The sequence below is a fragment of the Narcine bancroftii genome, chromosome 2, assembly GCF_036971445.1.
Source record: "Narcine bancroftii isolate sNarBan1 chromosome 2, sNarBan1.hap1, whole genome shotgun sequence".
In the NCBI taxonomy this organism is placed as follows: domain Eukaryota; kingdom Metazoa; phylum Chordata; class Chondrichthyes; order Torpediniformes; family Narcinidae; genus Narcine; species Narcine bancroftii.
The window spans coordinates 360266859-360291302 of record NC_091470.1 but is presented as its reverse complement, the minus strand read 5'-3'; the positions used below and the strand labels follow the sequence as shown (position 1 = coordinate 360291302).

General features: G+C 39.1%; 1 protein-coding gene across 10 annotated transcripts in view; it reads left to right on the top strand.

The window, feature by feature from the left end:
- The window catches only part of ldlrad4a (low density lipoprotein receptor class A domain containing 4a), a 339264-nt gene that overhangs the window by 282634 nt on the left and 32186 nt on the right, over nt 1–24444 (top strand). For all 10 annotated transcript variants that reach the window (XM_069922456.1, XM_069922463.1, XM_069922462.1 and 7 more), the window contains one exon: nt 23592–23648. In XM_069922456.1, coding sequence (XP_069778557.1) covers nt 23592–23648 — 57 coding nt within the window. The remainder of the gene's footprint in view (nt 1–23591; nt 23649–24444) is intronic.

Genomic DNA, 24444 nt, shown 5'->3' with positions numbered 1-24444 from the left:
ACCTCCAGTGTCACTGTATGTTCAACCACCCTTTGCAGATCGAGTACCTTTTGTTCCAGTACATGTTGCCATATGTACCTGGAGTAGGTGCTGGCCAAATACGCGTCTCTGATGAGGTCCTTTGCGTTCTGGGCAGCCGACACAGCCTTATGCTCTGCACAGATTCCGGAAGGCCCGCAGGGACTTGGTGCATGACTCACCAGGTTTCTGTTTTCTGGTGGCCAGGAAGTGGCTGGTGTAGACCTCATTAACCTTCCTGCGATACTGGACCTTGAGGATCTCCATAGCTGCTTGGTACAAGCTGGCGTCACTGATCATCGGGAACACTTGGGACCCGGCCCACGAGAGGAGTATTCTCAGTTGGTTAGCATCCATGATGATGGCATCCACGACCACTGCCAGGAAGTTTTCAAAGCAGCATAGCCAAAGCTCAAATGTGTTCAGGGCATCTGGCAACCGAGGGTCGATGTCAAGCTTCTCAGGTTTCAGGTACTTTTCTATACTTCTTTGAAATATTTAGTTAATAAAATTGATGGAGCATCAATAATCACAAAAGGCTGGAGTTGTGAAACTATCAAAATTGGAGCAACCATCAACCTCATTGACTGATCGAAGCAAAGAGGAAGGGGGGGAGCATGCAAGGGACTATGGGTAGGATCGGTCTCGGGAGGCGTGTCCAGTGGCAGCAGCCAATCATGGCATAACATTCGTATACCACACGTGCAATAGTTGACCCCTAAATTTTTCCCTAACAATTGGTCCATAAAGTTCAACTATTACACGAGTATATGCATGTATGAGCTATTAAGAGAGGTTGTTTTCCTTGGAATGTCAGAGTTTGAGGGATGACCTGATAGAAGATTATGAGAGAGACTGATGAGTAGACAGTCAGAATCTTTTACTCAGGTAAAAGATCACCACCTAGAAGATATATGTTTGAAGTGAGAGGGGTGAGTTTCAAATGTGTGGGAACAGCCTTTTCTCAGAGTGGTAAATGCCTGCAGTACTGGTGGATGTGTTTAAGAGACTTCAAGACGGATTCATGAATGTGCAGAAAATATGTATCATATGTAGGCAGAAAGATTTAATTTGGGATTGCTCCGATGCAGTATTGTTCTTTGTTCTATGTTTTACTGCATTAGTTTCTGAGAATTAATAATTATGCAATTAAGTCATATTTTTCTTTGTTTGAATCCTCCTTATCGTCTATGCATGGTTGACGGCATTAATGGCTATTTTGTTATTTAATCTGGCAACTATTAATTAATCAGCCTTGTCTTTACTAAAGTTTTCATTTTATTATTAGTGTCAATGAAATGTTCATGGAACTTTGATTATGCCACCACGACTAAATTTGGGAAGAATAAAGTGTCACCATTTAAGCACTTGGCTCCAGCAAGTGGTGATAGGAACTTTACAAAGGAGCAGGCCATTGAATCTTAAATTGTCAATGTCCAGTTCATGTAAACTTTTATGGTAGTTGGCAAATTGTTTGTTTTAACAGTTATATGGGCAGAATAGTGGATATGGAGTAAACAAAGACAATTGCTATTGCAGATTCTGATAATCTCAATTATTCTCAGGTCATTTTTTAAAAGTTCATTAATTTAAGATTCAGACCACGACTAGGAAAATCAGCATTATTGTTCATCCCTAACTGCTATTGAAAAGTTTAAGCATTTTTAGATACTCCCAAAATATAACTGAATAGGAGGCTGTAAGGTTTAGAGCTATCAACGACGGTTGAAGTTCAAACAAATGCAGGTATACCCTGTTTTACGAATACTTGCTTGACGCAAATTCACTTTTACGAAGAAACGTGTTCGCTTTTACATAAGGATTTTGCTTTTACGAAAAAGCTGCTGGCAAGGCTATCAGCGCATTATTTCTACTCTGTATAATGTATATTTATCATATCATTCCTGCTTTTAGTATATGTTAGCATTATTTTAGGTTTTATGTGTTACTTGGTATGACTTGGTGGGTTATTTTTTGGGTCTGAGAATGCTCAAAAATTTTTCCCATAGTAATCAATGGTAATCGCTTCTTCGCTTTACGCCATTTCAGCTTACATAAGATTTCGTAGGAACACTCTAGTTTTGTAAAGCAGGGTATACCTGTATGCTGGAGAAACTCTGCAAGTCACACAGCATTCTTTATGTGGAAAATATAAAGATATCTAACCAATGTTTTGGACCTGAGCCCTTCATCAATGACTTTATCTTTCGTACAAAAAGAACGCTGTGTAACTTTCCGAGTTTGTCCAGCACTTTTGTGTAAACTACAATCACAGCATCTGCAGATTTTCTTGTATAACAGTGGTTGAGGTCAGAGGTTGACCTTGGCAATTAACTGCAATAGATGGTGAAGTAGACTGATTTGTCATGAATTGCATTAAGCATCATGGATGTTTTTTGAGCTGCACTTGGCCAAGAAATTGGGAATACCCCATCATTATCCTGACCTCCACATTCTAGATCAATAGGAAGGTTTTGGAGTGCGAGGATTTAAGTTCATCACCACAAGGTGCCCAGCTTCTTACTTGCTCTTATAATCACAGTGTTTAGATGGCTGATTCAGTTAAACTTCTGGTCAGCTCTGGTTCATAAGATATGGGATGCATTGCAGCGGTAATGCTATTGTTTTTCAAGGTCAGGTGTGTAGAATCTCTCTCTTATTGAAGATGAATATTGCCTGCTGTTCCTGTGGCATGGATGTCACCTGTCTGCCATACCTTAAAGTTTTCTGAATCTTGCAGCATGCAGGGATGGAATGCTTTATTCTCTGAGGCATTTTGAATTTCATTGTGGATTGTGTAATGAACAAGCAACAAATCAACAGTTCTAACCTGATGTAAAAAAGGTCATTGATGAGCCAGCTAAAACTGATCAGGCCCAAAACACTAACTTGGAAACAACAAAACCATCTTCCTTTGTGCAAGGCAGGAGTTCAAATATTGGAGCATTGGTAATGCAGTTGTACTGTCTATGTAAACTTTTGTGGTTTTATTCTGATAGATGGCAAGCACCAATTGTAATACAACACTTTTACAATAAATGTGTTTCTAATTTTTTAATATGAATATCTTAAAACCCAAAAATTCTCAGTAGGTGAAAGAGAGTTCTTTGGATAATTGCCATTGTTAATGCATGTCATTTTGTTTCTATGTCTTAACCTCACTGTTTTGACTAAACAGTACTGCAGGGGATTGATTTTGTATTTGTTTTTTGTTCTGTGTTCACAAATTACAGGCCTGTTAGTCATAATCTGATGTGGGGCATTCCTAGAATCCATAATTAAGGATTAGACTGGCCGAAGAAGAAATAGAACATAGAACATCACAGCACCAACCAGGCTCTTCGGCCCACAATGTTGTGCCTAAAAACTAGGAAGTTCCCAGGATGAGGTCTCCCATTCCAGATCATCTGAGATGGATTCCTCTAACAAAAAAATGTGACTTCCCCTCTATCACCATCAACTCAGCCCTTACCCAGATCTCCTCCATTTCCCACACATCTGCTATGGCTCCCTCTGCCCCCTAAATGCAACAAGGACAGAACTTCTCTTGTCCTCACCTACCACCTCACTAGCCTCCACATCCAACATATTATCCTCTACAATTTCTGTCACCTATAACATGATCCCACCACCTGATGCATCTTCCCCTCTCCACCTTCTGCAGGGACTGCTCCCTTTGTGACTCTCTCCTTTTATTAGCAAAAGACCGGAGCTCTTCACAGGTGGCCAACCAGTCCAGAATGATCCGACCTGGCTAAGGACATAACCCTTTAAGGCCCAGACAGTAGGCGTGGCTAAGCTCTCAGCCAATCGCTGTAAGCACAGTCTAGATACTGTAACTATATACACTATATACATTGGTGATAGATCTGTACTATCACACTCCTCCACTCATCCCTTCCCACTAATTGCCCCCTTGGTACCTACCCCTATGATTGCAGGAAATACTGCATTGCGCCCAGACCTCCACATTCACCACCATTTGGAACCCCAAACAGCCCTTCCAAGTGAAACAACACTCTCTTCCCCATTCCTCTGACTCCTTTTCTCCAGCTTACCAACACCTTCCCCCTCCATTCAGAGAGCTCTCCACTCCCTCTATCGCCTCAGCTGTTTTATCTTCTGCTCTCCCACCCAAAAAATGCCTCTGGTGCAGATCCAAGAGAGCACAGAGCAGAGAGACAGCACTGCTTCAAAGAGTACAATAGCCCAGTCCTAATGGTGGTGGTTCTGTACTGTTAAATGGCCTGTTAGAAGAGCCAGTGGTGTTTATAAACTAAAATCCTGAAACCGTGAGGTCTGCACCCAGGATGGTGGCACTTTTGCTCAGCAGTGGCCATGAAAGGTTGAAGACTCCAGGAACCAACGGATCGGCACAGAACACCAGAAACAGGGAGAGCATCTCCGCCCCCCTCACCCCGTTGAGAAAGAGGAGCAAGGAGACGATCTTACATGATGGTAACCAAGGCAGTGGGATCAGCAAGGGGCTTAGTGGCTAAGGGACCCACACAGGCTGTGGGCGATTTGCTTTCGGGAAGCCCGCTGCTGGAGATGGGCTCATGAGAACCAGAGCCGGGATTCAAGGGGGAGCTGAGGGCTGGAAGGGTGCTGAAGACTTCCTAATCGAGTAGGAGGTTTGGATCTGGATATCAGGTTGATGATGGATCGAACTAGTGTCTGTGCAGCTGCAGGAGTGCTAGAGGCAAATCCATGGACATTCAGTAACTTTGAAGGGACTCTCCTTTGCTACTCTTTCTCACTCACTGTAAGGGGTGTCAGGCTACACTAATGCTGACTGTTTGTCTGCATTATGGCAGGCAGAAGGCAATTTTGTGTAATATTACATGTTCTGTGCTATTACATGACAATAAAGGAACGTTGAATATCAGGTGTCTGCCTGCTTTTTGCTCACACTTTGATTAAGGGCTCAGGTCTGAAATGTTGGTTATGTATTTTTTATCTTCATAAAGAATGCTGTGCGACTTGCTGAATTTCTCCAGCATTTTTGTGTACATTACAATCACAACATCTGCAGCTTTACTTGTTTAACTCAAAAAAACGTAAATCTTCCCTACCTCACAACCCTGTATTTTTTCTTTCATTCATGTTTTTGTCTAAGAGTCTTTTAAATGTCCCTCTTGTACCAGCCTCCACCACCACCCCTGGTAATGCATTCCAGGCACCATATACTTGTAACCATATCTTTGGATACAGGGGTGTCTGGGATGCATTGCTGGGGATTGTGGTGGAGGCTGGTACAAGAGGGACATTTAAAAGACTAAGATAGGCACGTGGATGTAAGAAAAATAGAGAGGTATGGGCATGTGTTAGGGAATGGTTAGATTGTTGTGGAGTAGGTTTATATTGGTAGGCCCAACATCAAGGGCCAAAGGGCTTGTTTTATGCTTCTATGTTCAATGGCTGTAGCTAGTACGAATTCTCAGAAAACATGCAATAAGAATACATAAACGGGGCTGTTAATATTAAAAGTTTCTCAAATTTAAGTTATTTTTTTACTTGGTTCTGTGATGGGTTTGACCATGATAGTTTGCAAGTAATCACAATGGCTGTTCTTAATTTGAGAATTAACACATCGAGATTTACCAATTAGACACTGATTTTGCTTTCACTTTATTCATTGATGAGATGCAGGCACGGCTGGCAAAGCCAACAGCTCATCCCTAATTTCCCCTAATGGTGGTAGTAATACACGTACTTCACTTGTTGTAATCCATGTTGTGATTGAACTGAGTGGTATCGGATTTCTTGGAATTTGACCCAACAAATAATGAAGGATTAGATTTCCAAATCAGGATGGTCTTTAACCTGGGAAACAAGTAATAAGTTTGACTGCTGATTTTTGTCCTTTTGGATGGTAGCATGAAAAAAAAAATCATTCTTCATCTTGAGGAATAGTAAATTTTGCAGTCATCAATATTTTTAAAAAGTTGTGTATTCTGGAAATCCAAAATAAAAAAGAGAAGGTTATTGAAGTATCAGTGGGTTCCACAAGTTGTATAGAATGAACTTTTCAGGTTGATGACTTTTTAATTAGGTAATCTGAAGGGTTTACTGTTTCTTTCTCCATAAATGCTCCATGGGTTCCTAAGAATTTCCAGCATTTCTTATTGCTTGTTATGTAGTAGAAATTTGTTGTGCAGATGATGGAGCGACATAATATTTGAGGGGTGGATAAAAAGTCATCCAAATGGGTTGCTTTGTCCTAGATGGTGTTGAGCTTCTCATTGCAGTCCTCAAGTACTATGTGGCATGATTTATAGAAAGCTTGAGGAGAGACACTTGTGCATACAGGAGGGAGATTAAAAACTTGGCTAAGTGGTACACCATCATTAACTTGTACTCAATATCACCAAAACTAGGGAGCTCATTGTTGACTTCAGGAAGGGAAAGCCAGAGGTGTACAATCCAGTGATCATTGGGTTATCAGAGGTGGAGAGGGTGAGCAAATTTTAAGTTCTTGGGAGTCACTATCTCAGAGGATCTTTCCTGGACCTAACACACTAATGGCATCATGAAGAAAACACATCCTCAGGTGTTTGCGGAGGTTTGGTATGACACTGGAAACCCTGGCAAATTTCTACAGAGGTGTGATGGAAAGTGTGCTGACTGGCTGCATCATGGTCTGGTATGGAAACACCAATATCCTTGAGCGAAAAGCCATTCAAAAAGTAATGGGCACAGCCTGGGACATCACGGGCAACTACAGGGAATGCTGCCATTGGAGAGAAGCAGCAAACATTAAGGACCAACGCCACCCAGCACACACTCTTGTCTCATTGGTGCCATCAGGAAAGAGGCATAGGTGCCACAAGACTCACACCAGTAGATACAGGAACAGCTGCTACCCCTTCACCATCAGACTCTTCAATTACAAACTCAATCAGGGACTCATTTAAGGACTTACTGATGCTTTTTATTGATTTTTAAAATTCTCTCTGTATTGGTCAGTTTGTTTACATTTGTTATCTGTTTACAATTCTTTATTTGTTTACATGTATACGCTGTATACAGTTTTTTTTTACACTGCCAATAAGTGGTCATTCTACCTTGCCCACAGGAAAAAGAATCTCAGGGTTGTGTGTGATGTCTTGTATATACTCTGACAATAAATCAGAAATCTGAATTTGGGGGCTTAATAGATAGTGTAGCAGAACCATGATCTGTAAAATGATCTGTAAAATGGCGGTGCTGGCTCGACAGGCTGAAGGGCCTACTCCAGCTCCTATTGTCTATTGTCTATTGTCTATTAGAACCATGAACAGTCCTTTCTGTAGTTGCACTTTTGAACTGTCTTTTCTTAATGTACTATGTATGAGACGTCTACTGGTCTGATCACAGACCATCTCTGATTCAATTTAAGATAGTTAGGGGAGGACCACGAATTAAAATTCAAAATGGGGTATGAAGGTATAAGACAAGAACTTGCTGAAGATAATTGGAGTGAAACAAGAAAGTCTGCAAACACTGAGATTGTGGTAAATACACAAAATTGGTGGAGAAGCTCAGTAAGATCTGAACTGTATATAGGAGGCAAAGATATATAGCCAATGTTTCAGATGTGAGCCCTTCTCTCACTTTCAATCTTTTTGTTAAGTTTTTTTAAACAAGAACACATTTTATAGAGAAAACAAGGTTACCAAATATGAAGAACATAACTACATTTCCAAAAATAAAACAATAACGATATATCCCTTCCCCATACAATGTTATCGGAATAAAAAGAAAAAAAAACTGGGCTGTTTTGACATAAAATTAAAGGTAGTAATAATTCTGCTGAATCAATAAAACTTTCCTAACTGAAGGACTAAAACATTCAATGATCAATGAATAATTAGCACAAAAATAGTCCATAAAATGACTCTAAATGTTATGAAAATTAGTGTCAATGTACAACGTAGAACACCTGATCTTTTCTAAATTAAAACAAAACATGACGTAACCACTGAGTACAGGATCTTGCAATCTAAATAAGATAGCTCTGGTGTTATAAGAGTAGTAAATAGTATGACTTGACGATCAGATGAATTAATATCATTTATATCATTAATTAAACTCATTAATATCATCTAACACTCAAAACAAAGCCATTAAAGGATTAGGTTCAAGATTAACACGTAATATTATTGACCGAACACAAAAAAATCTCCCTTCAAGAACTCGACAAGACCAGAACTTGTGTATTAAGGTTGCTTCCCCATTGTTACATCTGTCACGTTGGAGATTTAGATCAGGAAATATATGGGATAATTTGTCTTTAGACATGTAAGTCGGATATACAACCTTGAACTGAATAAGAGAATGTTAAGCATATAGTGAAGAAGTGTTAACTAATTTAAGAATCAATCCTAATTTTTGTATGAGATAGAAAACTGTATATCATGCTCCCATGCTCTTTTAATCTTATTGAAGGAAACCTGACGCGATTTTGAAAATATATCATATATAGAGGTTTTTAAAACCTTCTGGGAGGGTTGTAATTTGAAAATTACATTCAGCATGTTAGATTCACAAGTCATAGAAAAATTTTGTAATTGAACCTGTAAAGAATTTCTGATCTTCAAGAATAAAAAAAAAGTGAATTTGGTAAATTAATCTTCGCTGATAACTGTTCAAAAACATGAGACAACTGTCAACAAGACTTAAAAACTCTGACTACCATTATCATACCAATTGACAAACGTTGAATCATATAAAGGAGGAAATACATAATTAGATAATATAAAACTTGATAAGGAAAAAACATTTAAATCAAAAGATTTCCTGAATTGAAACTAGATATGCAAGGAATGTTTTACTACAGGGCTGTATTTCATTTTGTTAACTTTAGCTAAAGAAAAAGGAAGTACTACTCCTGAAAACTTCTCAGCCGATCCCAATTCCAAAGTGACCCAAATTGGGTATCCAATCTATTAAAATATTGAATCCTAAACAAGAAAAAAAGTACATTGATTTCCCAGTAATAGTATCTAAAATTCAACAATGCTAAGCCTCTATTCCTTTTAGATCTCTCCAAATGAAGCTTATTCAGCCAAGGTCATTTGTTTTGCCAAATATAGGAAGATATAATATAGTCAAGGGAATAAAAAAAATGCTTTGGGGATGAAGACCAGAATTGCATTAAAAAGTATAAAAGTTTGGGTAAAATAATCATTTTAATAGAGTTCATACGACCAACTAATGAAATAGAGAAAGGTGACCATCTGAGGCATGCCCACTTAAATTGTTTTAATAAATTAAGAAAATTTTCCTTAAATAAATGTTTGTGATTTTTGGTGACTATAATCCTAGGTAAGTAAACTGGTTCTTAATAACCTTAAAAGAGATATTTGGCATAGATAGGCACGATAGTATTAGGGGAAAAAGTTCACTCTTGTGTAAGTTTAGTTGATACCCTGAAAAGTGACTGAATTGTGGTAGTAAAGACAACATAAAAGGAGTAGATACTTCCAGATTTGACACAAATAACAGAAGGTCGCCTACGTTAAAAAAAACCTTTTGAACTATACCTCCTCTAGAAATCCCAGAGATGTCCGCAGAATGATGAAAATAGCTAACGGTTCTAAAGCTAAATCAAACAAGAGTGGACTGAGAGGGCATCCCTGACTAGTTCCACAATGTAAGTTAAATAAAGTAGATTATTGATTATTTGTAAAAACAGATGCAGAAGATGAATGTATCATAATTTAATCCATGAGATGAAACCAAAATTTAATCTTCTTTGGATTTCAAAAAGGTATTGCCATTCAACCCTGTGAAAGGCCTTCTCCACATCCAGAGGGATAACATACTCTGGAATTTTAGGAGAAGGTGAACATATTATGTTTAATAATCTACAAATGTTAAAATGTGAGTGATGATTTTTAATGAAACTGGTCTGATTTTGCGAAACAATCAAAGTTAAAATATTCTCTAGTCTGTTAGCTAATAACCTTAGCAAGAATCTTAACATCAGCATTTAATAATGAAATAGATCTGTAGGAGGCACATTCAGTTGAATCTTTGTTCTTTTTTAAAACCAGGGATATTGAAGCCTCATGGAAAGTTTTGGGCAGAGTTCTCCTTACAAAGGATTCAGAAAAAGCAGTACTTAACCAGGAGGACAATGTGGGAAAAGGATTTAAAAAAAACTCTCTAGGAAAGTTGTCTGGACCGGGTGCCTTTCCAGATTGGATAGATAAAATGGATTAGAGATTTCCTCCTTAGAGAAGGATTCCTCCAATCTTATATGATGCTCTAAGGATAATGCAAGAAAATTAAGTTGATCAAGAAAATCTGTTGTTGAACCATTGTCTGGAAACTCTGAAACATATAACCTGGAGTAAAAATCTTTAAAAACATTAGTAATTTCTCTATGATCAGTTGTGATGTTCCCATCTTCTCACGCACTTCTGTTATCTGCCTCCTGATGAAAGCTATTTTTAATTGATTTGCCAGATTTCCCAATTTATCACCATTGATATAAAAATTGACTTTTAGTTCTTAAGTCAGGTAGATTAAAATGTTATAATATAATTTTCCTTATAAAATCCGGACTAGCAATTGAGGCGTGCCGAGAGTTTGTTTTAATCTATCTGTTAATTCTTTAAGTCCTCTGTTAGTTTTTCTCTTCAAATTTGCAGAGTACGATATAATTTGACCTCTAAGGTAAGCTTTAAGCATATCCCATAATGTCAAATTCGAAATCTCATCCAAAGCATTCATCTAAAAAAAATGAGTTTGCTCCTCCATAAAATTCAAAACTTCTTTATCTGAAAGTGATGTCGAGTTAACAATGCCAATGTTTGTTACTAAGAGGTACGTCAGGAAAATTAAATGACAAAGATATATAGGAGCTTGATCAGAAATAACTATCGTCTGATATTTATACAAACTGACAAAGGGACAAGTTGGCTATCGATTAAGAAAAGTAGTCAATCCAGTATAAGTCAGGTAAACATGTGAAAAGAAAGAATAATCTCAATCCTTGGATGTACAAAGTGCCAAACATCCACGATACCATTTTGGAGCAAGAAAGAATGCATGAAAATCGATGACTTGTTTTAAATTGTAGGATTGGGGGAAGGCCGATCAATCACCGGATCCATCCAACAATTATCAAAGCGTATTCACTCGTATCAGGTAGTAAAGAAAAAACCTCACTCAAAGAATCCTGGATGATTAGTGTTGGGCGCATAAATATTCACAAATACCACCTTCCTGTTGTGCAAATTACCAGTTACAATTAAATATCGGCCAGTAGAATCAAGGTATGATTGACGAAGAGCTCAGGCCCAAAATGTTGGGCATATATCTTTGCTTCCTTTGGACACTGTGGGACCTGCTGAGTTCCTCCAGCAATTTTATATGTCAAGTTTATTGGAAGAGGAATTTCAGGAAAATGGGATGTTTTTAAACATGTGTTGACAGGTGTCTAGGAAATGCACATAACCTGTTAGAGTGAAGGATCAGACAAGCAATGTAGGGATACTTGGATGATGAGGAAATTCAGGCTCTGGCAAGATCAAGAAGGAGACTTGGGTAGGGTATAATCAGCTGGGATTACATTATACCTGGAGTAGTTTTGGGAACTAAAATGGAAATCAGAAGGGCAAAAGGGGGACAGGAGAGAGCTCTGGCAGATAGCATTAAAGATAATCCCAAGAGATTTTTAAGTACATCAAATGATGAAGAACAACCAGAGAAAAACCTGAAGCGTATGAAGATAGACAAAATTTTCTAGGGATGATCAGATATTTGTGGGAACCTGGAGAGGAAATTACAGTGCAAGATATACATCACTTAGATGGAGAAGGGCTGATTACAGAGAGTCAGCATGGTTTTGTAGATGGGAGGTAATGCCACCTAAATTCGAGATTTTTGAAGATGAGACCAAAAGGTTGATGTTGGCAAAATTGAGATATTGCATAAATGGATTTTAGCAAGGCATGCATTAAGGTTCCGCATGGTAGACTGTTTGGGATGGTTGGATTGTATGGGATCCAAGGGGAGATGGCCAAATGGACAGACAATTGGCATCCTAGAAGAACACAGAAGGGTTTAGTAAATTTAAACTGAATATGAGGTGTAAAGCTTTTACTCAGTGGGTGGTGAGTGCATGGAACAGGCTGCTGGAGGGAGTCGATGAGAGAGGTACCTTTACAATGTTAAAGAAAAATTATGGATGGATACATGGATAGAATAGGTTAGAAGAGTATGGGCCAAACATGGGTAGGTGTGACTACTGTGGGTGGGATTTTTTTTATCGGCAAGGGAAAATTAGGCTGAAGGACCTGACTCAAAGACCTACTTGCATTTGGAAAGGCAAGGACTGATTAGGGTTAGTCAGCGTGGGAAGTTGTGCTTCTCGAATTTGACTGAATTTTTTGAAGAAGTGTTGAAACAGATTGATGAAGATATTATCAAGGCATGAGACAAGATCCCACGTAGTAGGCTGGTCTTGAAGGTTAGATCGCATGGGAACCAACTAGACATAGAATGGGGTTGATTGTAGGAGACAGTGGGTGGTGGAGAAGGGTCGTTACTCAAATTGGAGGCTTCTGTTGATTGACGTGCTGCAGGAATTGGAATCGGGTTATCTATATTCATTATTTGGATAAATATGATTAAGACAGTTAGTAATTTTGCAGAAAATGCAGCAAAATTGATGGTATTGTGGACTAAGAAAAATGTTACCTAAGATTACAAAAAGATCCAGATGAACTGCAAAAGTGGGCAAATGAAATTTAACTCCGACAAATACAGTGTTAAGCCAGAGTGGAACTTGCACAGTGAACAGAAAGGCCCTGGAGAGTGTTGTGGAACAGAGAACTTGCGGGTACAGGCACAAAGAATGACGTAAGTGGTGACACAGATTGACAGGGTGATAAACAGGAGCAGGGACATCATGTTACAACTGTGCAAGATGTTGGTGAAACCACACTCTATATTATTGGAAAGCTTTCAGAGGCCTTTATAAATCAAAGTATTAAATCCAGGTATTGGGATTTGATGCTGAAGTTGGATAAGACATTGGTGAGGCCAAATTTGGAGTACTGGCTGAAATTTTAGACACTTAGCAGCAAGAAAGATGTTAATAAGATCAAAAGAGGCCAGAGAATATTTACAAGTACTGCCAGGATTGAGGGGTATAGATCAGGTAAATTAAAAAGGCTTTTTTTTACTGAGCTTGGGTAAGGCCAGTACTAGAGAACATGGGTTAAGGGTGAAAGGTGAAATATTTAAGGGGACTATAGGGGGAACTTCTCCACTCACAGGGTGGTGAGAGTGTGGAATGAGCCACCAGCAAAGGTGGCGGATGTGGATTTGCTTTTGCAGCTCTATCAATCTCTGGTAAGACCACACTTAGAATATCTCATTCTGGTCATCTCATTATAGGAAAGATATGGAGAGAGTGCAGAGCAGATTAACCAGGATATTTCCTGGATTGGAAAATATGACTTAAATAAGGTTAGCTTTTCCCTTTGGAGTGAAGAAGGATGAGAGGAGACTTAATGGAGGTCTAAAAGATTATGAGTTTTGTGTGCCCGATGGAGATGTGGGGGGGCTGGTAGTCATGGTGGGGAGCTGGCTGATGGAGGACCTCAGTTTTCTCCATCGGGCACACAAAACTCAAAACGGTCAACCAGTTTACCTATCTCGGCTGCACCATTTCATCAGATGCAAGGATCGACAATGAGATAGACAACAGACTCGCCAAGGCAAATAGCGCCTTTGGAAGACTACACAATAGAGTCTGGAAAAACAACCAACTGAAAAACCTCACAAAGATAAGCGTATACAGAGCAGTTGTCATACCCACACTCCTGTTCGGCTCCGAATCATGGGTCCTCTACCGGCACCACCTACGGCTCCTAGAACGCTTCCACCAGCGTTGTCTCCGCTCCATCCTCAACATCCATTGGAGCGCTCACACCCCTAACGTCGAGGTACTCGAGATGGCAGAGGTCGACAGCATCGAGTCCACGCTGCTGAAGATCCAGCTGCGCTGGATGGGTCACGTCTCCAGAATGGAGGACCATCGCCTTCCCAAGATCGTATTATATGGCGAGCTCTCCACTGGCCACCGTGACAGAGGTGCACCAAAGAAAAGGTACAAGGACTGCCTAAAGAAATCTCTTGGTGCCTGCCACATTGACCACCGCCAGTGGGCTGATAACGCCTCAAACCGTGCATCTTGGCGCCTCACAGTTTGGCGGGCAGCAGCCTCCTTTGAAGAAGACCGCAGAGCCCACCTCACTGACAAAAGGCAAAGGAGGAAAAACCCAACACCCAACCCCAACCAACCAATTTTCCCTTGCAACCGCTGCAATCGTGTCTGCCTGTCCCGCATCGGACTGGTCAGCCACAAACGAGCCTGCAGCTGACGTGGACTTTTTTACCCCCTCCATAAATCTTCGTCCGCGAAGCCAAGCCAAAGAAAAAAAAAAAAAAAAGATTATGAGAGGCATAGATAAGGTAGGCAGTCAGCACCTTTTTCCCAGGGCAGGAGTAGGAGACATCAGAGGACGTGTGTAGAAAGTGAAAGGAGGAAAGTTTAGGGGAGACATTGGGTATGTTTTTTTAACGGAGAGTTGTGGGTACCTGGAATGCATTGCCAGGGTGGAAGCTGGAAAAATAGGGATATTTAAGAGCCTCTTAGACAGGCACATGGATAAAAGAAAAATAGAGGATTATGAGATAGGAAGGGTTTTTTTTTTGCAGAGGTAGGTATACAGGTATACCCCGCTTTGTGAAACTACAGTATTCCTTCAGAACTGTTAGTAAGCTGAAATGGCATAAAGCGAAGTAGCGATTACCATTGATTTCAATGGGAAAATTGTTTGAACGCTCCCAGACCCAAAAAATAATCCACCAAATCATACTAAATAACACATAAGACCTAAACTAAAACTAATATATAGAAAAAGCAGGAATGATATGATAAATTCACAGCCTATATGAGTAGAAATAATGTATGTACAGTGTAGTTTCACTTATCAGAATCAGGAAGACAGTGAATTTTGACCGCCCCTCTGGCCAACCTGTGACCGCCCGGCTGGACGCTCTGTGATAGCTCCATTGGCCGCTTTGTCGTAAAAGTGAAAACCCTTTAGTAAAAGCAAATTTGTGTATAGCGAGTATTTGTAAAGCAGGGTATACCTGTATATGGGCCAGCATAACATCATGGGCCAAAGGGCCTGTAGTGTGGTGTAATATTTTATGATAATAGATGGGAGGTGTTGTTGGGTTATGGCCCTGGTGCAGTTCGAATGGACTAGGTGGAATAGTTTGGCATAGACTAGATGGGCCAAAGGACCTATTTCTGTGCTTTAGTATTCTATTGTTCTAAAAGATTCACAAGAATGTTACCAGCACAGATAGGTTTGAATTATAAGGAGAAGCTGCATAAGCTGGGACTTTTCTCCCTGAAGGCTGTGTGGACCTGACACAGGTTTATAAAATATGCAGGGCATAGATAAGGTAAATAGTCATGATCTTTTTCCAAGCTAAAACTATAGGGCATGGATTTGAATTGAGTGAGTAGGAAAATGGGACAGGCTGGGCCAACGGGACAGTTTCTATGCTGTCGGTCTCTATGAACAAAGAATTCCATTGTGGAAGAATTTGTGCCAGAATGTAGAACTAGCTTGAAAATAAGGGGTTTTCCTTTCAAGAAAGAAGGCTTTTTTTCTCTAAAGCTTAGATTCTCAAGGTGGGAAGTATGCCCCAGCGGTGGGGTGTTGGAATATTTTGGTGGGGTGTGGGGCTTAAGAATATTTTAGTGGGGTGTAGGAATATTTTGGGAAATCATTAAAAAGTTGGTTTGAAGAAATAAACTTGTTATGTTGGTGTGAAAGATGTGACTTGGCATCACTGTCAGTTCAACACAATTGTGGGTAACTTCCAAATAAAATCACTTTGTTCTTTTTATTTTCATAATGTGTTTTTGCTCTTCCGATGTTTCTTCGTTGTTTCTCTTATTTTAGCTGTTGTTATCCGTGGTTAACATTATAATTATTTTTTCTGACTGGTTATATATTATCATCCATTCCAAATGATCTCATTGGCGACGAGGATTCCAAATGATCTTAACAATCATGTCTCCATCCATATCCCTTTACTTTGTCAGTTCAGTAGTGAGTGAGACCTGTATCTGTATGTATCTTAGTGCACTATTGATGTGGGGGGGATGGGGGGGTGGTCCGCCCCAGGCGCCAGCCTGAGGGGGATACTAAAATCAGAAAAAAGGGACCCCAGAAAGTACAACACGAGGCTAGCGAAGTTTTGATGCACTCTGCGAGAAAAAAATGTCAGAAACCACGCTAGTGTTTTGTTTTCTTTTTTTTTTAGGGTCATTATTCTTCCTTTGATTCAATCATTACTTTTATTACATTTTTCAATTCTAAGACATAATAAAATATTGATTAATCTATTTCAGGGAGCTCGCGCTGTTGTATTAACCTGTTTCAGGGAGCTCGTGTTGTACATTCGAATTGAGCAGACCAAGCAAGCAAAAGCTTTGTCAATATTCAGTGGAGTTCTTGAAGTTTAGATTGATACCTGCTGTACACGATGAACGTGCTCCTTTTTGACTATTATGCCAACAGACTTTGATAAATGAACCAATGAAAGCAGGCCATCTTGAAACATCCTAACCATGTCAATTCGAAATTGGAATATTTTAAATCACTGAAAGAGAACTTTGAAAAAAGTTCAAAAATCACTTCATTATTCACTGCACAAACTACAACTCTGAATCGTACCCCTGAAGCTCTCGATGAAATTTCTCTGCTGATCGCAAAACATGGGAGAATCATACGATGATGGAGGAACTGATTTAATCTGCAATATTATTGTTTCTCAAAACAGTTCTGCAAAAGGACGGAAAGATGTCCGAGCAATGCCATTGAATAATAGTACCGTCCGTAACAGAATAGATGACATGGGTCAAGATGTTCAAAACAGTTTATTGAGAAGTTGAAATCATGCAAGTTCTCAATACAACTGGATGAATCGACCGTATGGGACAGTGAGGCTCTGTTATTGGCATACGTGAGATATATTGATCAGGAAGAGTTTCAACAAGAGGTATTGTTTTGTGAATCAATGGAAACAAGCACTACTGCAGTTGATATCTACAGCAAGCTCAAAAATTATCTGGATGAAAATGAAATACCAAAAGGAAACTTTGTATCTTGTGCTGCAGATGGTGAACCTGCTACGATGGGTAAAAAAACAAGATGTTTAAAATTAATGAAGGATGAAAATTCAAACACGTTGGTTGTGCATTGTGTTATCCACTGAGAAAACTTAGTTGTCAAGAAAGTTTCCCCTGTTCTACACGAGATATTGCATTCTCTGCTCGAGTGTATCAATGCCATCAAAGCTAATGCCAAATGTGAACATCTGTTTAAGCAGTTTTGTGTCAATAAAAATGCAGAACATGTGAGATTATTGCTTCACATTGAAGTAAAGGGGAAACTGCTTCAAAAGGTTTATGGAACTGTTTGATCTCCTCAGCAAGTTTTTGAAGGACAAACCTGAAATGAAGCTCTTGCTAACAACAGATGGCAAAGCTTATGCGAGTTACTTGACGGACATTTTTGAGAAACTAAGTACATTGAACAAACAACTCCAAGTGGCAAATATAATGCTCAGTGATGCAAAAACAAAGATATTTGGATTCATGTCAATTTAGAGTTATGCCAAAGGAATATTTCTGCAAGAGATTTCAGTTAATTCTATTGGTTGAGTAAGTGTGAGGTAACTAATGCTGCTACAAACATTATTGACCATTGGAAAATGTTGATTACCAACTTCAATGATAGATTTTGCGATTAAAGACAAAGGATTTTCCCTCTTGGTTAAATCAGCCATTGCTGGTAGGCTTATCTGAAGTTCCATTGCAATACCAAGAGGAGTTATCTGAGTTGCAACATGATGATTCTGTGAAAACTCTGTTCCAAGTAAAAGGAACCATGATGTGGCTAACTAACGAGATTGAAAAGAAAGACCCAAACTCAACTACTTTAGCAAGGGAACTATTGATACATTTTCATTTGTCCTATTTAGTAGAATGTGGCTTCAGTGCTGTTCGTGATTTGTGACAAGCTAATAGAAATTGACTGGAAATTACAAAACGTGGAGATTTAAGGTTGAAACTAACAAAATTAGTCCCTCAAATCAAAGAAATCTTCAGCCAGCATCAGGGCAAGGTTCCCACTGAAGTGACGACAATTGCTAAATGTGTGTTTGAGATGGTTGACATATTGAAGAAGTAGTCGAATATGAAATATGTGTTGTTCCAATGTATTCCCAACCTTAACTGCAGTAAATGATTTAATTAAGATTTCTTTTGAATATATAACTTTTTTTCTGCTAATGGTGGGGTGTAAGTTTTTTTGAAAAATTAAAGTGAGGCCTAGGGCAAAAAAGGGTTGAGAACCACTGCTCTAAAGGATCAAGAATATTTCGAATGCTCTTTTCCAGTTTCTGAGGGAGACATGAAAGAATCAGATGGTGTGTGTACTTGGTCAGATCCTGCATGACCAACTCGCTGGAGTTTTTGCAGACTTTTTAAACTTTTTGTTACTACGGTCTAAGGTTCCCACCTTTTTCAAAATGGCATCCATCATTCTGGGATCCAAGAAGAACAAGTTGACCTGCCTCAGTGGCATTGACGTTCAACGTGATGTGCTTGAGAGAGACTGGGTATGGACCAAACCTACTCCTGTCTTAGGAAGTACTTGTACTAATTTCAATTTGCTGACTGTCATAAAAAGTCTGCCATCTCAGTAGCCCTCCACCCTGGACCTACTGATTTCAGCTGATCATTTAACACTATCATATCCGCAAAGCTAATCTTAAACTCCGGGATCTGTAATTCAGTTCCTTTCTCATTAACAAACCCCAGTCAGTGTGGATTGGCAACATCATCTCCTCCTCATTGACCATCAGTGCAAGGACACCTGTGTGCCTAGTCGCCTCTTCAATTCTTGGATTGGGTAGCCAAGTTTGGGTTCAAAACAACCTATATATTTCATGACGACACCACTGTTGTTGGCCAAATAACAATTATTGATGAGTCACATTATAAGATGGTGATTGATTGAATAGTTGTGTGGTGTCATAACTGCAATTTGCTGTCAAAGTCACCAAGAGGGAGGAACTTATTGCAGATTTTAACACGTTAATAAGGAACCATACATCTGCCTTCTTTGGTGAGACTGGAGAATGGAATTAATACCTTTAGGTTTCTGGGTGTCCACATATTAGAGGACCTCTCCTGAGGCTAGCATATCAAGGCAACCAGGAAAAAGACACACCAACGCTTTTTATTTTAACTCATGGAACCATGTATCAGAACCGTGATTTGAGAGGATGCTGTGGGCAAGAAAGGACTCCCAAAGGGCCTTGGGTGCTGAAGACTTCCTGACCTGATCGTATCAGAGGTTTGGCCCTGGAACACGGGCTGCCAATGGCTTGAACAGGAATCTATGGATCTGCAGAGGCTGCAGGAGCACTAGAGACTTGGTACCTCTGAAGGGACTCTCATTTGCTTCTCTTTCTCTTATTGTTAGGGACACTGGGCAATGCTCATGGTGACTCTGCTTGCCTTAAGGCAGACAAAAGTTGAAACATCATATCTCTTACATTTTATATAGTTATTATTATGTAACAATAAAATAAACTTTGAACTTTCTTAGGAATCTGAGGAGATTCAGCATGTCGTCATGTACTCCATCAAACTTCTCCAGGTATACTGTGAAAAGTATACAGACTGATTGCATCATGGCCTGGTTTGGAAACTTGTGTGCCCAGGAATGCAGAAAACTGCAGAAAGTGACAAACCCACCCACATCTCAGCCACTGAAAACATCGATGAGAGGTACTGACTCAAAAATGCAACCAACATCAGAAAGGAAGCTCATCGCCTTGGTCATGCTCTTTTCTCACTGCTCCTTTCAGGCTGAAGGTACAGAAGCCTGAAATCCAACAAGTCTACTTCAAGAATAGGGTTTTTTTCCCAGTAGTCATCAGGCTTCTGAACCTCCCTGCACCACTCTTACCACAATACTACTCCAGGACACCAAAGATCTGTCTGCTCTATTGTAACATTACTTTTTATTGCACAATCTACTACTGTGAATGATTCTTTTGGATTTATATTTTTGTATTTCATATATGAATAATTTAATCAATAATTTTGTATTATCTCTTTTTTTTGCCTGTGTGGTAATTTAATTGTTTACTGTATTTTACATACCTTTGTAGCTACAGCAAGCAGGAATTTCTGTGCATTTTTGTATATGACAATAAATTAATCTGCTCTTACCTCAAAGTGGTGGGTGGATTGAGTGGAAGTTGAGTCTGAATATTTTTAAGGTGGAGGTAGATACTTTATTAGCAAGGGGGTGAAAGATAACATGGGGAGACAGGAATCCCTGGTTGTGTTTACTTTAGATTAACTCAGGATCTCATTACATACTTGAACTTAGGGGTTGAGGGATCCACTCATGTTCCCAATTCATGTTTGCATGTATTTAAATTCTTTTTCTTTTTAAAATATTTGTATTAATTAGATAGAGAGAAATATTACATGTATATATTGTTTAGATATTAATTAATTAGATAGTTTTTATATAATGCAAAACAGATATGAGTCACATGTCAGTTACACATTGTCTTATATAATACTCAAGTATTTAAGTTCAAAGGAAAGTCTTAAGGAAAAAAATCAAATAGTTACAATTTTTCACTTAGTTGAAACACTTAAACATTTATTTGCTAATTTAAATGTAATTAAATCTTTTTGCATTTTAATGCTTTAAAAATTTTCTAATTTTTAACTTAAAATCATTTTAATGTTAAAAATTTTTAATGCATTTCTTCAGTAGGACAAGTTTTAAATTTTTGGGTGGTGGAGCTGGTACATGTTGGCAGTGATCTGGGTTCGATCCTGATCTTGGATGCTGTGGGTACAGATTTTGCACATTCTCCCTGTGATCACATGGGTTTCTCCGGGTGTTCTGGTTCCCTCCCACTTCCCTAAAATGTGGAGTTTGGTAGGTTAATTGTCCTAGTGAATGGTAGTATCTGGGGGACGTTGACGGGAATATGGAAAACATAAAAAGTAGGATTAATGTAGGTTTGTGTGGGGTGATAGTCGATGCAGACTAGGGCTGAGGGGCTGTTTCCTTGCATTATCTCAAAATTGAATTTAGACTACAGCACGAATAGCCTATTCCAGCCCACAATCCTGTGCCCCTCAAGTATTACCAATTAACCTACCTATGTATTGAATGTGGGAGGAAACCAGAGCGGACAAAGGGAGAACCTTACAGAGAATGCTGGATTTGACCTCAGGTCACCAGAGCTGTAATAGCGTTGCACAAACCGAGGTGTTGGCCAAGTAATTATAGGCCTGTAAGTTTGACTTCGGTGGTAGAGAAAGTTATGGAGGGTATTCTTAGAGATGGTGAGTATAAATATCTGGATAGGCAGGGATTGATTAGGAGCACCCAGCATGGGTTTGTGAAGGGGAAGTCATGTTTGACGAACCTTGTTGAGTTTTTCGAAGAAGTGACAAGAAAGGTGGATGAAGGTAGGGCAATTGATGTAGTCTATCTGGATTTTAGCAAAGCTTTTGATAAGGATCCACATAAAAGGTTAGTAAAGAAGCTTCAGTCACTAGGGATTAATAGAGAAATAGTAAGATGGGTACAGAGATGGCTGGAGGAGAGACAGCAGAGGGTCATGGTGGACAACTGTCTGTCAGGATGGAAGCCTGTGACAAGCGGCATGACTCAAGGATCGGTGCTAGGTCCCCTGTTGTTCATAATTTATATTAATGATTTGGATGATGGGGTGGTTAACTGGGTAAGTAAATACACAGACGATACAAAAATAGGCGGAGTGGTGGATAGTGAGGAAGGTTTTCAGGGATTACAGAGGGATTTGGTTTGTCTGGAAAATTGGGCTGAAAGATGGCAGATGGAATTTAATGTAGAGAAGTGTGAGGTGCTTCATTTCGGAAAAAATAATTAGAATAGGACATATGTAGTAAAGGGGAGGACATTGGGGAATGCACAAGAACAAAGAGATCTTGGAGTTATGGTGCAGCATTCCTTGAAGGTGGATTCTCATGCTGACAGGGTGGTTAAAAAGTCATTTGGTATGTTGGCCTTCATAAATCATAGCATAGAGTATAGGAGCTGGGAAGTGATGCAGTGACTGTTTAAGGCATTGGTGAAGCCAGGTTTGGAGTATTGTGTTCAGTTCTGGTCTCCAAATTATAGGAAGGAAATAGATAAGGTGGAGAGGGTGCAGAGAAGATTTACAAGGATGTTGCCTGGCTTAAAATACCTAGAGTACGGAGAAAGACTGAAGAGGTTAGGACTTTATTCCTTGGATCGTAGACGGTTGAGAGGGGATTTGATAGAGGTGTTTAAAATTATGAAGGGAATAGATAGACTAGATGTGACTAGGCTCTTCCCCCTGAGAGCAGGGGAGGTTGAAACAAGAGGACACAAGTTGAGGGTAAGGGGGCAACATTTTAGGAGAAACATTAGAGGATGTTTCTTCACTCAGAGAGCGGTGGCTGAATGGAATAATCTTCCAGAGGAAATAGTTGAGGCAGAGTCAAATCTTTCATTTAAGAGGAGGCTGGATATATACATGGATAGGAGGGGGAGTGGAGGGTTATGGGCGGAGAATAGGCGGGGGGATCTAGCGGAGTTGTTTGAGTGAACCGGCGTGGACTTGAAGGGCCGAGATGGTTATTTGGTTATATTTATGATGGAGAAATACAGTACTCTATGTCATTTATAGAAAATGGTAAGGCAGGAGAGTATGGCTTTTAATACTTCACTCTTGAGCAGGACTTGTATTTCCAGTAGGATGGCAAGTTCCTATTATTGTATCTATGTTCTTAAACCTGGAAATGTAACATGGAAAGTTTGGTTGAAAATAATTGAAATGAATAGGTACGATAGATTTGCTTTACCTTATGCTTTTCCCTATACTAAAGGTATTAAATTGCCTTTCGAAATGCATATGAAAACTCACTCGTCAAGCTAAGAGAACTGTGTAATGATGCCCTTCTGATGGATTGATATTTAAGACCTTTAAACCCAGATGTTAAAATATTAAAAGAAGATTGTTTGGAATTTCTTTTTACATTTTCACTGTCGTATGATCAATGATCTTTTAAGTTTGTAGCATTTGTTATGTAATTATAACAAAAAGCAAATTTGTTTTAAGTTGACTTTGTCCTTATTGACAAGAAACACTGGTGTAAAAGGCATCCTTCTTTCAAAACAAATGGTCTACAGAAGAGTTACATGTCATGTTAATCTATTTTCTAATTATTTATTTCTGTGACTGATATTGATCCAGTTTGTTTAATGTTAGATTTGAACGTATTGATTCTAACCCAAATACCTAATGAGATTTGGACAAAAGATTGCTTGCATAACCAATAAACCATAAATAGAAAAGACTTTAATTTTCTCATGGTATATGCTGTTTTCGTGAAAAGTTATTCAATTGTAAACTGCTTATCTTTTCAATAGGAAGGGTGCCTGTGCCCATCGGAGAGCAGCACAGTATCTCGTCATGGTACTTTAGAGGTAGGATCCAGCTAAATATTTGAAAATATGAATACGAGTTTAATATATTAAATTGAAATGTGTGAACCAAAGGAGAGTGAGAGACGAACACATCACACTGCAGACACTGGAACCTGATTAAAAAAGCAGGAATCCTGGAAGCAACATCTGTTGATATTGATGACCCAGACGTTGTGATAGAATAATGATGCTGTTTCGTATGACTTAATAAAACAGACAATTAATGTCCTCGTATCAAAAACTTTGGATAGTCCCAGTCTACTAAATCTCGGTCACACCCCATGAATCAATCTGATAAACCTTTACTGTACTTCCTCTATTGTGTACATCCTGCCTTGGATCAAGTTAGGACCTTATACAATCACAGCAGGAAGTCTTTGATTTATAATCCTTTTAAATTGAAGGACAACATTTTGTTTGTCTCTAATTCTTTGCTGGACATCATATTAACTGTCAACGATTCATATACGAAGACATTCATAACATCACAAACATGGTCACATTTCAAACTCACCTTTTTTCTACCTCCCATATCATTTTCCATTCACAATCCGTCTACATTCTCCTGAAGTCTCTTTTAATCCCTATTACAGCTCACACTGCCATCTAGCTTTATACTAGGAAATCTGGATGCTTTAAATGTACCCCTTCATCAAAATCATTGCTATAGAATATCAATCGTTAGAGCCCAACATCAATCCTTCTGGAACCCCACTAATCAGTTTCCCAACCCAAAAATTACCTACTCTGTGTTTTATCATGGCAGAGCAGATAAAGGAATATATGGCTAACCCTA